General features: G+C 36.5%; 1 protein-coding gene across 1 annotated transcript in view; it reads right to left on the bottom strand.

Moving 5' to 3' along the window:
- Positions 1–17823, bottom strand: part of DNAJC15 (DnaJ heat shock protein family (Hsp40) member C15) — a 41847-nt gene that overhangs the window by 21717 nt on the left and 2307 nt on the right. The window contains exon 2 of the mRNA XM_037526958.2: positions 1775–1826. Within this exon, the coding sequence (XP_037382855.1) occupies positions 1775–1826 (52 nt within the window). The remainder of the gene's footprint in view (positions 1–1774; positions 1827–17823) is intronic.

Below are 17823 nucleotides of genomic sequence, written 5' to 3'. Positions count from 1 at the left end.
TTAATAACATCCCTTATGTATAAAGATATTCATGTATCTAAAATGATTATTTGTATTACTTTTCAATGATGATCACTTTGAAACAACAGAAAACAAACACTACTTAAAATCTATACAACAGGGCCTCCCTGGTGGCTCAAGAGGTTAAGACGCAACCTCTGAAGCTGTCTGCAGCCACTGAAGCACGAGTTCGATCCCCTGGCCGGCCAGGGCCAGGGAGCTACCCACATGGCGCAGCAGACCTCTCCTGACTTGCCCGCTGCTCCCCTCAGCAGTGTATTTCAGTCAATAGGCCTGTTCTGTTCCCCGCTCTATCTCTGGTGAATCCTCTTATTCCCCACACCTCTGGCCTATACCCCAGCTCTTGTATGCATAAAAAAATCTTTAAAAAAAAAATAAAATCTATACAACAGAGGCATGATTTTTATAAAGTTAATTCTAAAATAAAAAAACAATTATGTAGAAATATTTACCAAGTAATTTTATTACCAATTTCTCACTGAGGATGACTACTTTTCTGAACTTATTTTATTTAGACTTTCCTTTCTTAGGCATCCTAATAATCTACAAATTGATATAAAACAGGTCTGAAATTGTTTTGAGAGCACAGAACAAGAATAAATTATCTAGCTAATTCACCTTATGAACCCTAATCCGAATGTGTGTCAACTAATACTAGTCCCTTGTCCCAAAAGTCCGAAACCATTATATGACACGGACTTATATGAATTATATGAATTAAAGTGAATTCAATATCCCATCATAACTTTATCTTGTGAATCAAGATTTCTACAAAAAGTTCAAGTACATAGATATTTTAGAAGAAGCTATCTATTTAGAGACACAAATACTAAGACAAAAACTATAAATATTTATCAATAAGGAAATGCTCTTAGATAATTTAATTAAAGAACAGCTATGCCAGTTAAAACTGTAAATAAATGACTAGAAGGGAACAATTGTGCTTTAAGTCTTTATAACTATTCTTCCTTAAAAGGTGATTTTGGGGCCTCCCTGGTGGCGCAATGGGTTAAGTACCCCACTATGAAGCAATCCGCAGACTCTACAGCAAGAGTTCGATCCCTGGCCTGCCAGGGAGCAACCCACATGGCAAAACAGACCTCTCCTGTCTCACCTGCCTGCTGCTCCCCTCAGCAATGTATTTCTATCAGTCTGCCTATTATGTTCCCCACTCTGTCTCCGGTGAATCCTCTCACTCCCTGAATCTCTGGCCTGTACCCCAAGATTTAAAAAAAAAAAAGGTGATTCTGGCTGTAAAAGAAAAAAAGAAAAAAATGAAGCAACAAGTACACCACAGGGAACAACTGTGCTGATCAGAAAGAACTGACATAGCAGGAAATATGTGACCTTACCTGCAAGAAAAATAAATATGGGAGAATGAAGGAACCCCATATCACCTACATTGCTTCATATTAAAGATTTTTTTTTATAGTACACTATTGCTCATACTACAAAAAAAAAAAAAAAAAAAAAAAAAAAAAAACCCAAACAGGCAGATTGCAGGCAGATTGACTATTATGGGGCTAGTTTTCCTAGCTTTTATATTATTAATTTTTTTTCACTACTACAAAGTTTATCTAGATTTTGCTGACAAATGTTCAGTGACTATAAATGGTGGAAAGAATGAGACTATATAATGTCCTAAAGCCAAACACCTTAGGATACTAAGAGTCTGCTTACAAATCACTATAGGAGCTATTTGGTAATATTGCTCTTGTAAAATTTATTAATGTTTATCCTTTATTTATCTTACCTGCAAATGCAAGCGCTGCAACACCCAGTCCTACAGCTATCAAACTTCTTGCCTATGGAGGAAAAAATGATTATCACTTAGTGTTACACACTAGGTTTTAAAAGTATATCATTTCTAATAATGAGAACAGTTATGTTAAATACTACATTTTCTTCAAGCTTTGCTGTGAACAGAACTTGAAAAAACCTGCAAAGTCTGAGATTTTATCTGCTGAACACTATACAATAGATAATTTTCAATGAAGATAATAATTTAATTTCCATATATTTGAATTCATTCTCTCTTCCTCCCCTCTGTTACCTGCATAATAGCAAAAGTGGGGAGAAAGGAGCACCTTCTGGTATGTCAATAGTTTGGTGCCTGCAGCTACTCATTTTTACCTAGTAGGTTAGACTTAGGTTATAAGATGTTGGGTGTCTTTATTTAGAAAGGGCCCCTAGTCTTCTGGTTGGGTTATTTTCACTGCCCACCTTGGTCTTTCACAGAGCTTGCAGGAGCCTCACTGAAGAAAGAAAGAGTAAGGATGGTTTTTTACAAGTTCCCAGATATCTAGCCCTGAAATTACAATCAATTTCCTGATAGTAGAAGAGGTGAACATTCCTAAATAATAATCAATTCTTGGCATGAGTATTCAAGGATGGATGGGAAGAGACTGAAAGGGGACTGCTGGCTGTTGTTACACTGTTATTCCATGGGTGTTTCTAGGAATAAGTAGTGGAAGTTGAACAAGAAGGAGAAGAAAGAGGAATTTTTTTTCTTTAAAGATTTATTTATTTAAGCAAACAAGAGCTGGGATACAGGCCAGAGGTGTGTGAGGTGAGAGGATTCACCAGAGATAGAGCGGGTAACAGAACAGGTGGATTGACTGAAATACACTGCTGAGGGGAGCAGTGGGCAAGTCAGGAGAGCCCTGCTGTGCTATGTGGGTTGTTCCCTGGCCAGGGATCGAACCTGTGCTGTAGTGGCTGCGGATAGCTTAGTAGGTTGCATCTTAACTCCTTGTGCAACCAGGGAGGCCCAGGAAGAATTTTTTTTTAAAAGAGAAGATGGTTTTCTCCTGGGTTTATCCTGAGTTGGGTTTTTTAATAAAGGCAGCATAGACTGCCAAATGGTGTTTTTTAATAAACTGAAATCACTTTAGTATATACGTTTTCCTCAAAACTGGAGAATTTTACTTTTATAAAAAAATGCTTATACATATGATATGTATGTATGTGTATGTGTGTATATGCATACATATATCAATCCCTTTTTTAAGAGGCCATTTTTTATTAGTTCTGCTGCTCCATCTAGAACCTATTAGAGATACCATTTGCTGTTAACTGGTTTAGGATTAACCCTGCATAAGTTTGCTAATAAAGAACATCTAAGTTTAAAAAAAGAAAAGAAAAAGAAACATCAAGTCAGTAAGGTAGTTATATGAAGGTATTTTATGGCTTACTATCCAGTAAGTCTGTCTTAGAATTCTAGAGTTCTTCACAGATAAGATGAAGCAAGTCCATATAGGCTCCTCCTCACTTCCAACTCCAAAATTCACCTTCTCAGCAGGAGTGACACAAGGGCAGACAATTTAAGTAAAGGAAGATTCATTCCCTGGCAGAAAAGGCAAAAAGCCTACACCTAGCTAGCCACAAAGGTAAAACAGTCTTCAAGGTTTCCTTCAGTTTGTCTAGTCTCAATTATTGAGGTACGTTTCTGACATTTCCTTTTTTTTTTTTAAGATTTATTTATTTATTTATACAAGCACCGGGGTACAGTCAGAAGCGTGGGAGGGTGAGAGAATTCACCAGAGCCCGGACTGACGAAGTACACTGCTGAGGGGAGCAGCAGGCGGCAGGAGAGGTCTGCGCGCCATGTGGGACCCTCGCCTCGTGGCTGGGGATCAAACTGGTGCTGCAGAGGCTGCTGGCAGCTTCGTAGCCCAGTGCTCAACCACTGCACCACCGGGGAGGCCCTGTTTCTGACATTTTCTAGAGCCTCCCTGGTGCTACGAATTTTAAGTTTATCTTTTATTAGTTCACTTTAAGGACCTTCCGTCCAACCAAGCAAGTCAACGATTTCATGTGAGTTGGTTTTTGTGCCTTATAATCTTGCTTATTCTCTCTACTGACTAGCAATATTATCTTTGTCTATCGAGATCTGATCTACTCTTGAAATTGCAACTTGAATCTGCCACAGGAATGGGAAAAGCAATCTGTAAAACCTAACAATTAACAAAGATCCAAAAATACCTATAGATTTCCTCCAAACTAATAGTAAGACAAACAACCCAAAAGAAGAAAATAATAACAAAAACCAGGCAAAAGACTGGGTCAGGGACTTCATAAGAAAAAATCTAAATGGCTAACAAATATGAGAAGAGTAACTATGGGATACCAATTATAACAACAACAAAGTCATAATGGTGTAGAAATATTAATATCAGAACATAAAGCTTTCTGGTCATTCTGAAATTCATTCTGTTGACTACCATGCCAAGTACTAACCAATAGTATCTATTAACTCCTGGAGTTACTGTGAGAACAAACTGCAGTAAGTTATGTAAAGTATCTAACACAATATTATCAATAAAGGGCCTCCCCGGTGGTGCAGGCAGTTGAGCACAGTGCTGTGAAGCTGTCCGCAGCCTCTGCAGTGCCGAATCAATCCCCGCCAGCTGCAGAGATACCCACATGGCGGGGCAGACCTCTCCTGTCTTGCCCGCTGCTCCCCTCAGCAGTGTATTTCGGTCAGTCTGCCTGTTCTGTTCCCAGCTGTCTCTGGTGAATCTGCTGCAGGAGGCCTTGATGCCCCAGCCAGATAAGACACTGGCAAACAGCGAAGGTAAAGGGCCTCACACCGTGGGGCCGAAGCTAAAGAGCCTCACACCGTGGGGCTGAAGATTCCTTGTGCCTCACACCGTGGGGCTGAAGATCTAACATTCCTTCATTTTTTGTTCTTGGTCATAAAGAGAGACAAAATTTCCCAAAAAGTACATTAGGCTATAAATTATATGTATCAGCAGACTGCAAGCAATTGGCACAGAAAATTACCTGTTTAGAAATTAGTTACTACACAATTCGGCCCAATTAACAATGGGAGATAATTTATTGTACATATCTGATAAACAATCCAGCATAACAATTATAGTAAATCCTTCTTTTGTTTTTTAGAAGTTTCCTTTCTATTTAGAAGTTTCTTAGGAAAGTTTTTAAATGAAGTTAACTGTGTTAAAAAGTTTGTAGGTAGAAAAAGTTCTGATAGCTGAGTAGCAGCTGGTCTCTGACTGAAGGCCATGTGAATAAAATAGTCTTTTGATGCTTAGGCTTTAGCTGATAGGGAAGCACTGGCGACTATCCACTGTCTTAGATAATGGTCTACCTGAAAAAATAAGTTTTAGTGTTAGGTCTGGTTTTTTATCTATTAACCTTGAAGGCTACCGTCTAGCTGGGACCGGTAGGAGCCAGTAGTCCATGGGAATAAAATAAACTAATTGTTTCTGCTTTACACATGACAATGTATTTTTTTTTTTCTGCTTACTAAAAATAAATAAATAAAGACCTGCTGAGTCTCTCGGCAGAAGATACTTGCACCTCACCAAGTGTCAGTGTCTCCTCAATCTACCTCATCCTCTTCCCCTTAGCCCTTAAGTTTCAGCCCCTTACAGGTCGCCGAGGCCGTCTCATCCTTTCAGGAATCCCTGACACGACATTTTGCCGGAGGCTGGTCCCTGGCATGAATCCTCTTATCCTCCCGCACATCTGGCCTGTACCCCGTTTCTTGTATAAAAATAAATAAATCTTTAAAAAAAATCAATAAAAATAGCTAGATGTGGTTAAAAATAATGGTATAATAGAAGTATGAATAAGGTTCTACAATCCTTAAATCTGTAAATAAAAGATTCACAGTAGTGATTTTTCAGACAGGCCATAGAAAATAAACTGGTCTTCCCCATATTAAGTAATCTAAATTCCACATTTTGAGTAATGCATATTTAAAAAATAAAAAGTTTTAACAAGTGGAATTATTATAATTTCACATTTTTATAAATTATAAGATTTTCACTATTTTAATTATTCAAAATGTAAGACACCAATAGTTGCCGCTACAATTCCAAAGAGATTTTCATTTCAAGGCATTCATACCAGAAACGTTAAACCAATTTTTCACAATAATAACATGTAAGGCTAACTTGTGTTTAACAACAAAAATTCAATGTAATTAAAAAAATAAGTATTGAGCATTCTGCTAATTATTGTCTGGCTGTTCCTCTTGATCCATTTTCTACCCTTCTGTGTCATGTTCTATCCCCTCACTTCTGGCCAGTTTCTGGTTAGGTTTTGCCAGTGAGAGGAAGTATAGTATAGAACACCATGCTCAGGTTGTCAACTCCGGGGACCATTCCCTAAACACGTCTACCTACTGCATGTGGGTATCAAAATTGCCCAAACTCCTCAGAGTCAAGCATGGAGTAGAACATATTTTACTCACACAGAGAAGAGTAAGATCAGCTCCAACTGTGTGTATCAGGGTGTCCTCAGTAGTCAGTGAACAAAGGGGAATTGGTTCAGAGCACACATTTTGTGCTGCTGCAGACAAAACCCTTCCCCTCTATAACCAGCCTCTAAGTTTGCAACACTGAAAGTAGGGGGCAGGTCTGAGAGTCATTCCATGTGGTTGAGCAGAATAAAGGAGTACTCAGTGAGCATAGAAACAGGCGAAGATGGTCCCACAGAGAAGGTAAGGAGAGCAGGAGCTGTGAGGGCGGGCTTACTCATCTCCCAGTAAGCAAGTGTTCCAAAGCCAAGGTCCATTCTGTGACAGCAGAGTTAAAAGACCGAGCACAGGATACTGCCTTTCCCAACGGGGAACATCAGCAGAAAAGCAGCGTGGAAGAAGGCAGAAATTACAGTACAATTTATTCCCTGCTATATTTCCTTTTTGGCCCAAGCTCCTATTGAGTGACTCCTTTTCCATGCCTATAACTTTCACTGGATTCCGAAACGTAATTTTCAACCTCTTGCCCTCTTGCCTGCATGGATAAGAGTTTCCAACTGTTGCTGGGCCCTAGGTGCTTCACTATCCCTTTTTGGATACTTGAAACCATGACTACAGCTTTGCAAATAATCATCATTTGTCACTACCAGGACCCTCACTGAAAGAAACATTACTATACACCAGCCACTATTTTTGTACTAGAGATGTTGCCTGGAACGAGCCTGGACTCAGGCTTACATCCTCAGTCCTATGTAGGATCTGGGGCCTCCAATAATTATGCGAATCTCCCACAGATCTTTATTTTCATTCTTATTACAATATTACACTAAATTATAGTTTAGTGTTCTGTTTCATTTAACTTTCCGAGATACTGAGAGTCTTTTAAAAATCCGACAAAATCTATGGATCCAACCTAAGAAATCCTGATATAAATTAAACAAACAACTACATAAGCAAGCAAGTCCACTGAAGTCAAAGAGGGTGCCTCATTCACCTCTGAGCTCCTAGAACACCTCAGATTTGCCAGATACACATCAATTTTCATTCAACACAGTAAGAAAAAGAATGCCAGAATTAACATATTTCTAAAGACTAACTTAAAAATAAACACGAAAGGCTTTCCAATCTTTAAAAACAAACCCAAATTAAGTAATCACTAGAGCACATAAGGATGTTCAATAAATGACCAAAATTTGTGCAACCAAATCTTATCCACACTGAGAGGATGAAGTATACTATAGCTAATCAAACACCATTACTAGAATTAAAATTCCTTGTTGGAAGGGGGTTAACTTTGATTTACCTTTTTAAATGTTTTTTAAAATAATATGATGTTAAAGTAACTTCTACTTTTTAAGCATGGCTACAATACAAATATCCTATAAAACAAATTTTCCATTCTGAAATAAAAATAAAGATCCTCATAAGGTTTTCTATAGAAATACTAAGACTCTTAGATATAAGTACATACCATAATACTTAAACAGTTCCAGAATGCAATTTTTTTCTAGAGAAGAAATATTTATCTGCCTCTACCTAACTTTTATTCATTCACTGAAAAATTCACCGGTGTTTCTTTCCAGGCACAAATTTATAGATCTGGGGGGTTAAGACAATAACTTCCCCAACCATCCGCATATGAGAATGACCCAAGTGGGGAAAAGAAACTATCTAATTGCAAATATAGAAAATAGAAATGCAAAGAGAGTCTATCTGAAAACTGAGTAAGAACTTCAGACCATACCTTTATTTGACCATTTGACCTTAATTTGAAGTGAAATAACTGGGGCTTTAAAATCATCCATGATGCATTTGACATGATGCATTTGACATAACTGTAAATATCAGAGAATTCCATCAATGTCTTTTCTATTTTACTGTGATCGGAAATAATTTCACATATGCTGTATCACTATGTTATTCACATTTACTTAAACTTTAATATTGTATCCTCAGGCTAAGAGGATCTATTTTATTTCTTTTATGATTGCAACACCATATTTGATGCTAGGCAACACAAAGATGTACTTCAATTTTTTATTTTTTGTAAGTTTTTTTTTAAATTATTATCCTTTAAAACTAAATTGCCAGTAATAGAATAACAAAATGACATTGAAAAGACAATTTAAAACGCAAAACGATGAATCAGGCATAGTATTAGTACCATTAAGTACAGTCATTTTCTACCAACTAGGTAGTAACCAGGCTAAATGTTTAAAATCCTTTAAATGACTAAATTGACATTATGGTATATCTGTGATCTTACAGAACTAGAGAAATGTCATGATTTTTCTGACTTAGCAAAATTAGAATGTGTGTTGAAAATAAATCAGGCAGTGATTTTTAAAAGAAAGGTATGTATGTATATACCACTTGGAACCTAGCCTAAGCTAAAGCTGCCATGGGTGTCACACACATAGGACAGTGAATGATCTGTAAAAGATCTAAATAAATTCTTAGAGATAAATACATATTTATATATACATATATAAATCTATATATTTACACATATATATTAATATGTGTGTATATATACAATATAAAAATTAGTAAGAAAAAGATCATCTTTCCATAAATCTGCACATATATATGCCTGAGCAGCAAATCTGTTACAAGTCACTTAAAAATACTTTTACAACTGGTCTGGATTGGTGTTGGGGGGAATGGTCTATCAAAGGAAAAGAGAAAACGTTCTATTTACACAAAATATGAAAATTCCATTTTTAACAATCTCAACATAGTCAGATGATATGCATGAACATAACAAATTTATGTGATATTGACCAATGATAATTATCTTTAAAAAATTTATGACTTTACACTTTATTTGTCAAAAATACCAAAAAGCATTGTTTTTGCTAAATTCCCTGTGACCCTAAAAAATTGCATGAATATTTTTTATATAAAATTTTCCAGGAATATGCATAATAGCACTATAAAAATTAACAAATGATAAACTCTCAGTGAAATCACTTACTGGTATCAAGATGGTGAGAGTTATCATAGAGAATCCTTTTCCTAGACTGTAATGTGAAGTAAAAATTCTTATGTCCACACTAAATAGCATCATTACAAAATTATGGTTTCTAATCTGTCTACCAGGTCTTCAACTGTGCTCAGAGTCATCATCTTCCTCATCCATAATTGCTTTTCTACCTCACTTCCTCTTTGCCTTTACTATTCTAAACCTCTACTTTTCTCCCTAAGTTGTAATGTTTGCCATCCATGCAGCAAGCATGAACTCCTTCAAAAGCCACCCTTTCATCCCTGCGTGCATGAGGTGGATACTATGGAACGTCTATGGGTTTCAAAGTTAATCAGGCCTGAGCTCCAATTCTAACTCATTATCTACCAGTTGTGATTCTAAGCTGATCGCTCTGGACTCATTTCCTCATCTATAAAAGGGTAATGTGGATACATTCATCATATGATGCTCATGATTTAAGAGATAAGATTATGAAAAATAAACCAGCACTGCATGGAAACATGGCAGTTACTCTATGGAGGCTCTTTCTTCACTCACACATCTTTATTTTTACTCCTTCATCTCTACTCTTACTAGTGTCTGCTCAGTTTTCCTGTGAAATTCCTAGTAATTCCTCAACAAATAGCTGTGTCAGTAAAGTTTTCCCAAACCCACCGTCTCACTCAAGTAAAATTCTCCAATCCCACACAGTACTTAGCAGATCTATAATACATGGCACATTAGTTAATAATGACCTATTTCAAGTCCCTCCTAAAACAAGCTTCTGGAAGTAGGGACTTTTTATCTCTTTATTTCTCTAAAATCTAGCAAAGTACCTGGTAAACAGTGTATTTTCAAAAAGTTTATATAATGGGAAGAATATGATCTTCAGGATCTCCTCCACTACTGAGATGCTTCTTGTAACTTCTATTACTTATATACTGTATTGGTGTCTGCTACTGGCAGGGATTATGTTTTGAAGTAGGAAAATATAATGGACAGTGACAGCCAAACTTAATTAAGAAACACATAATCATGCCTTGAAATATTTTGGATCAGAAAAATAAATCCAAAATTTTCACGGAAGACAAAGAAAACGATGAGAAGGACTTCAGTCAGACAAATTTTATTACGAAAATGAAACAAAGATAATCCACAGATTCACATAGGAAAACATGAAGGAACAACTGATTTGTTAAACAAACATAAAGAAAAGTAAACTACCAACTTATCAAGCAGTCATGTGGACTAATCCCATTTGGAGGATATCTCCCATCTTTAATTGGTTGACTGACTTCAACAAATAGTGCCTACTATGTGCCAGTCATAATTCTAATTCCTGGGGAATGTATTAGACAAAATCCTGATCCTCACAAAGCTACATTTAGCATGAGAAACACAATAAACATTGAAAGTAAGAAAAATATACAAAAGAGTGTGTACTATGGATGAAAACAGAGCAAGTAAAGAAGTACGTGTGTGTTTGTATGGTGAATAGCAAATTTACATAGAAGCAGGGACAGCTTCACTGAAAAGGTGACTTTTGCAAAGGAAAAAAACAAAAAAAGGGAAGTCATGCCAATATCTAAAGAAAGCGCTGTGGGCAGATGAAACAAGAAACTGTAAGGGTGTGCCTGGTGTGCCTGAATACTCAGGAGTTCAGTATGCATAAAGCAGAAAGTGAAACGGGGAGAAAGAGCACGGGACCAGGAAGCAGGATCATTGAGCAGCAGATCAGGTCAGGGTTTAGGGATCAAAATAAGGACTTTAGCTTTTCTGAGTGATATGAGACATGATTGTTTTGAGCAGAGACCTAATATTATCTTACTTAGAATTCTAAAATGATCCCTAGTTGTCATGTTGAGAATAGACATGTCAAAACCAGAGGAATGGAGATGAGTATGAAGCCTATTAAAATAATCTAGGGAAAGGTAATGTTAGCTTGGACCAAAGTGATTAGTGATGCAGATGGGGAAAAGTGGAATATATTCTGAAGATTAAGCCAACAAGATCTGTTGAGAGACTGAATGTAATGTATGAGAGGAAGAGAAGAATCAGTGTCCACCAATGAATAAATGGATAAAGAAAATGTGGTGTACACACACCCCTAAAAATTCTTTATTTACAACATCATGGATGAACCTGAAGGTCATAATGTAAAGTTAAATAAAACAGAGAAAGACAAATACTGTATATTCTTACACTGGAATCTAAAAGTCAAACTCACAGACGTGGAGAATAGAATTATAGTTGCCAGGAGCGGGAGGTAAGAGAAACAGGTGATGTTAGCCCAACTTTCAGTTATGAGATGAAAAATTTATACCTGAAGTTTGCTTACAGCATAGCTCTTAAGTGATCTTTTCCTCCCTAGCCACACACTGTGGCAGTCATTTCACAACGTACTCGAATATTGCACACCTTAAATATACACAATTTTGTCAATTAAAACCTCAATAAAGCTAGAAAGAATAAAAAGAATATTATTACTATTGCCTTTTACAATGGGAAGAGTAGAACTGACTTTTGCTGAGAAAGACTACAGGAGGAGCGGGAAGAGAGTAAGGGCTTGTCATAAGCTCTCTTTTATACTTTTTCTAAAAACATGCCATGCTGAGGATGATAGAACTCAAAAAACAGTATGTGAATTCATAACAATGAGTGGTAAAAGAGTCTCACCTACTAATAGAAAAAAAAAATGAGCAAGTTGTCTCAAAAAGTTCTTCTTCTTTTTTTTTTTTTTTTTTTTGCTTATTTCTCAGGGGTTAATCTCAAGCAAGTCACTTTCTGCTGACCTTGGTATTTTTTGCTGCCTTATTATTTGGCTCAATTTCTACAAAGAGAGTTCTCTGAATGTAAACCACATAAAGTGGAAGGGAGAAGAAAAGAGAGGAAACAAGAAAGACTGGCAAATCAGCAGATGTGGGACAGGTACTTCACCCACAGATTAAAAAACAGGAGGAGAATTTGTATTCTAGAAAAAGTGTCGGATGTGATGACTTCATGAAGAAAATTTTTACGCAATCATCCTTCCCTGTAATCTCCAAGCTGACATGAATTTCACAAATGTTTGTATCTAAATTGGAACAATCCACATTAACTTACCTGGTCCTCACCACTACTGTTTCACTGCCAAAAACAAATACTGTACTTGTCTCAAAATACCAATTCAAGTAAAAACTTCAAATTAAAAAGAAGAGGCAAAACTAACTATATCTGCATTTGCTCCATTTCAAAGTCACTTAATTTTAAAGCACAGGCAAGCATTAATTTTTATAGCAAGACTAGAATTAAGTAAAAGGGCAAATAAAATCAAAGCACAACAATAAAAGAAATCAAACGTCAAACATTAAAAGACACAAAAATCTTAGGCTGACACCAAATGAGTACTTCTCTACACTCTAACATAATTTACAAAAAAATGCCCCAAACTTTAACTATAATGATTTCTTAAAAATAATATTTTCTAAGTATGATTTTGCAGTTATTTGGTGACCCGCTTATGCGAACCTTCTCTCTACTTTCTCCTAAAAAAGTAGGCATCTTTCCGGGCATCCGTGGTGATGCAAGGGGTTAAGACGCAACCTATGAAGCTCGCCACAGCCATTGCAGCAGGAGTTCGATTCCCGGCCAGGGAGCAACCCACATGGCGCAGCAGACCTCTCCTAACTCATCCGCTGCTCCCCTCAGTGTATTTCAGTCGATCTGCCTGCTCTGTTCGCTCTGTCTCTGGTGAACCCTCTCACCCCCCACAACTTTGGCCTGTACCCCAGTTCTTGGTATGTATAAATAAATAAAATATTTTTAAAAACTTAAAGTAGGCATCTTTCTTTGCTCACATTAGTGTCTGGTCAAAAGTTCCAACCAATATCAATCTAATTCCTTTCTTATGTTACTACATCACCGTGTAGGGGCATTAAGATGCACTGCTTTATATAATTACACTCAAATAATTCTCAATGTGCTGAGAATAATTAGTGTACAGATTTTGCTAATGTTAGCACATCCATTCAGTCAATTGGAAGCAAGTCTACACTAATATATTCTTCTAAATGCACAAAATTATAATTGTGGAACTTAAATTTTTAAAAATGCATAACACTTTCACTTTAATATTAGGTTTAACCTGAACAAAGAAGGTTCCATTTTTATATTTTCTTAAAGATTTAGTAAAATCAGTGCTAGTAGGTAGTAATGGAAGTGAGAGGCTGAAAGAGGATCTCAGCAAATATCAGAGACCACCAAGAAATTTGTACCTTACAAATTTTCCCTGTGAACTGGTCCCTACCTTTGTCTAGACCACCATATTTTTTTTCTCAAAATAAGCTCTCCCTTCTCTATTTCTGGCTCTCAGTGATGGAAACTTGGTACCTGAGTCACATCCGTCGCTATTCTCAGATGACTCTCACATAGCCCTTAAAGATGACTGATTTTTCTCTCTCACATAGAAGGGTATCTGGTATATATGTTTTTTCAGCTATTAAATAGACAAGAAAACTGGAACTTATTCTAAAGGGCAATAGGATCAAGTCAACTTCCAAATATGAAAGAAATCAAAGCCAGTGCTGCCCTTTTCCATATTCAATATCCCCCACCTGTCCACCTCCCAGTAATTTCTTCGTAGTAAGCCCAGACCACACCTTCACAGTTTGTGTTCCTTACTAAACCAAGAGCCTTTAGACAGCCAGAAGTTGGCTTTATTTACCTTTGTATTCCCAGAACTTACTATGGGCTAAATAAAAATTATTATAATTGATGGGATAGCCTGATGTGTGGATAGCTGATACATGGCCAGCTGGCTCAGTACTTTGCTCTGGGTCATAAAAAAAACTCTGCGAAGAGTTCAGAAAAAACTGAAGGAAAGGGTCCAGGCTAGACCAAGGAGGTTAAAGGTAAAGTACAGGGAGAGAACAAAGGTTAGAAACTGGGAAACCTGAAATATGATTCAAGTTCTGCCCTTAACTCAGTGCAACAGTATAGACACGTTGGGGAAAAGGGAAAGGAATCATCCCTAAAATGTCATCTATGTAGGATGTTAACATACCAGTTATCTGAACAATATTTTAACTACAAATTAGATGAGACAATTTGTAAAATATAAGGCCAACTACCAACTATTTAACAACATATAATTATCTCAAGATAACAAGGAAAGCAGAAAGGTCAAAAAAATGGCAAGATTCTGGGCCTCCCTGGTGGCGCAAGGGGTTGAGACGCAGCACTGTGAAGCTATCCATAGTCACTGCGGCATGAATTCAATCTCACCCGCAGCTCCCCTCAGCAGTGTATTGCAGTAGATCCACCTGTTCTGCTCTCCACTCTGTCTCTGGTGAATCCTCTCACCCACCACTCCTCGGGCCTGTACCCCAGTAATTGTATGCATAAATAAATAAATCTTTCAAAAAAAAAGGTGACAAGATTCTTATCAAAGTCATATTCTACTTAGAAAATTAAGCCAGAAAAATGAACTCAAAGTTTAAAAAATATTTGTTAGAATCTAAGAAGTACAGAAGACACTGCATCCTTGTTTTAGTTCTTGATGCTGGACATGTCAAGTGTAAAAGTAAAACTCTGAGACTTGTTCTTTGGTCTGAAGCTTCAAAAGTATCTGTTCTCAAAGCTGTCTTGTAGCATTCCAATATTAGTTAGATCTAGGAGTTAGTTTCTATAACTTGTTGATCACTGCTATTTGATTCACAGGTCCTAAATTTACCTCTTTCAAGTTTAAGGAGTACCCTTAGTTGTTTTCTAAAATTTGCAAGGAGACTTCACCCAGAGACTACCCCCTTTAACAAAACTCATTATTGTACTGACTTCCTTATTGTCTAATGACTTTCTGAATTAAGAGTTCTAAACTGTCCTTGAATTAAGTTCTAAATTATTTTAGTCGATCTTCAAATGACCCTTCCTACCTCTTTTCCCCCTACACAATCAATCACACACTCAATTCATGTATTTGGTATCTCTAAAAATTTCCATCTCTAACTGTTCTGAAGGATGCAAGCAGAAGTCGCGCAATATTTTGGAGATTTTGTACTTTTATACAATGACCACCACTGGCTTTGATTTCCATTCTTTAATAAAAATAAATACACCTAATCTTTGGTATTCCCCTTTTATCCTTGCACTTAATTTTGCCCTCTGATCATAAAACTCATCTCTCTACTTCTCTAGCCAGCCTCCTCCCTATTATGTACTCAGAAGCTTTTATATAATGACTTTGGAGTCCCTGGCAAGTTGACCTAAAATCTCTTTTGGCTTACATCTGATGTACGTCTTACTTGCAGTATTTTATAGATTTGTTTATCATTCTTCTTGAGCAATCACTCCAATTTCTGAAAACTACTTTTACTCCCTTACAATAGTCTATTTTATTTTAAGGCAGCAATTTCTGAGAGTGGTAATGCTTATAGCTTAAATTTCATAACACAATATTCTTTTCTTCCTTTTTGAGTTAAGGTGAAATGAAATGAACTCTGCTTCACTGTTTAAGAACTTTTAAACATATCTTGAAGCATCTGCAGACTGAAAATTACCACAAAACCCAAGATTGTATATCATTTCTTGAAGTTGCTTTTCATTAATTTCTGATTTCAAATGATGAAGCAACAATAAAGCACAGTAAAGAAGTCAAAAATTTTTGAGTGAAAACTGGTTTTATATCCTAGGCCAGCCACTTATAATTTATATGAGAGAGAACAGTTAATTAACTTTTTTGATCCTCAGTTTTCTTATATGTAAAATGGTGAAAAATAATGTAATAATTTCACAGGGTTATTATGAGAATTGAGAAAACATAATCACAGAGTCTGGTACATAGCAGACATTCACTAAATATTAGTTCACAGCCTCCTTAACTGTTTGCTTGCATATCACCAACTCAATATATTTAGGAATTTCATTTATTTTTACAATTTCCTATCCGTGGAGCTTAAATTTTAGCTTCCTCTTATGATATAAAGAAGAATAAGAAGGGCCTCCCTGGTGGCGCAGGGCTTTAAGTCTCAGCACTATGAAGCTATCTGCGGCCTCTACAGCACGAGTTCGATCCCTGGCCAGCCAAGGAGCGGGCCCACAGGGCACAGCAGACCTCTGGTGTCTCGCCCGCTGCTCCCCTCAGCAGTGTATTTCAGTAGATCCACCTGTTCTGTTCCCCACTCTGTCTCTGTCTCTAGTGTATTCTCTCATGCCCTGCACCTCTGGCTTGTACCCCAGTTCTAATATGCATAAATAAATCTTTAAAAAAAAGTATAGTAAGGAGAGAATCAAACTTAAATATGTGGATATATATATAATCCATGTGAAATTTCAAAGAAGAGTTTCAGATATGTTAAAACATGTTTTAAATAAAAAAATAATTGAAAAATAGTGATTGTGATCTATTTTTATAAAACACTGATACATAGTTGATAGGTTTTAGCTTTTATGAATCAGTTTTACTATATTGGATGTGTAGCTAATTTTCTTACATGTTACACTATCCTACTAACATTAGGAGTTACACTTTTCAGGAAAGTCCTGAAAACTAAAAGGCTACTACTTCATATAACTAAGTTTCTTTCAAACTTTAAAAATTGGTAATAACCTGTTTTAACTTTAAAAGAAACATTTAGTTTATTTTGTACTTTTCTATGAAAACCAGCTTTTCTAACACAAAGCTTTGCCATGATCTCTGAGTATTAAACAATCATTTGTGCATAAGTACAAATAAGTACATAAAAAATAAATGACACTTTATTCAAGGCACCACACTGATATTTTTGCCTATATTTTTACTTTTTTAACCTAAATAGGCTAATGAACATCAATTCTTGATCCCCAAAGGGCTTACCTGAGAAGAGTTATTTAATTTACAGCAGTAGATAGATATTTTAAAAACTTTAAAATAAGTTGCATTAAAAAAATGGCATGAAAATGTTTTACCTTGTTGGCAAACATTTTATTTTCTCCTATTTTCAATGAGATTGTCGAGTATGTCCCACATTTAGCTCATTTATTCTTTTCCTAAAACCCTCAGTCAGTTTCCCATCACTTTCAGTTCCCCAAATTATCAACTCTTTTCTGTTACCTCTTCACTAGTCATGGCCTGGATCAATGATTCCCAACTGAAGGAAAATAGGACTTAAAGGACACTTTGAAATGTATAACTTTTTTGGTTATCAGAATTTAGGAGAGAAAATATTTGGTGGGAGGGGACTATTGATCCTAGATGTCAATATTAAAACCAAGGAGGGCCTTCCCCGGTGGTGCAGGGGTTGAGCGCTGGACTGTGGGGCTGCCTGCAGCCTCTGCAGCGCAGGTTCGTTCCCTGGCCGCTGGTAAGGGTCCCACAAAATAAATAAATAAATAAAACCAAGGAGACAACCATGCACAATAAGGAACTGACTGCCTCCCTCAAGATTTTAGAAGACTCCACTGGTCATTAAGGTAAAAAGCCAGTTCATCTTAATCTAGAACTTTATTATATATATAAAAGTATTTCATGTTTTAGTATAGAATGAATTTTCTAGAAATGTAACTATGCTGTAAATTAGATTCTACTTTGTTCAGATTTTTACCAAAATTACTCACAATTTGAGAAAAATCAGTTTGGTTGGTGACTTGGCCCTCA

The sequence above is a fragment of the Talpa occidentalis genome, unplaced genomic scaffold (assembly GCF_014898055.3).
Source record: "Talpa occidentalis isolate TD23 unplaced genomic scaffold, MPIMG_talOcc4v2.1 talOcc4.5, whole genome shotgun sequence".
Lineage (NCBI taxonomy): Eukaryota > Metazoa > Chordata > Mammalia > Eulipotyphla > Talpidae > Talpa > Talpa occidentalis.
Note: the sequence above shows the minus strand (reverse complement) of the source record. Positions and strands in the feature narration are given on the sequence as shown.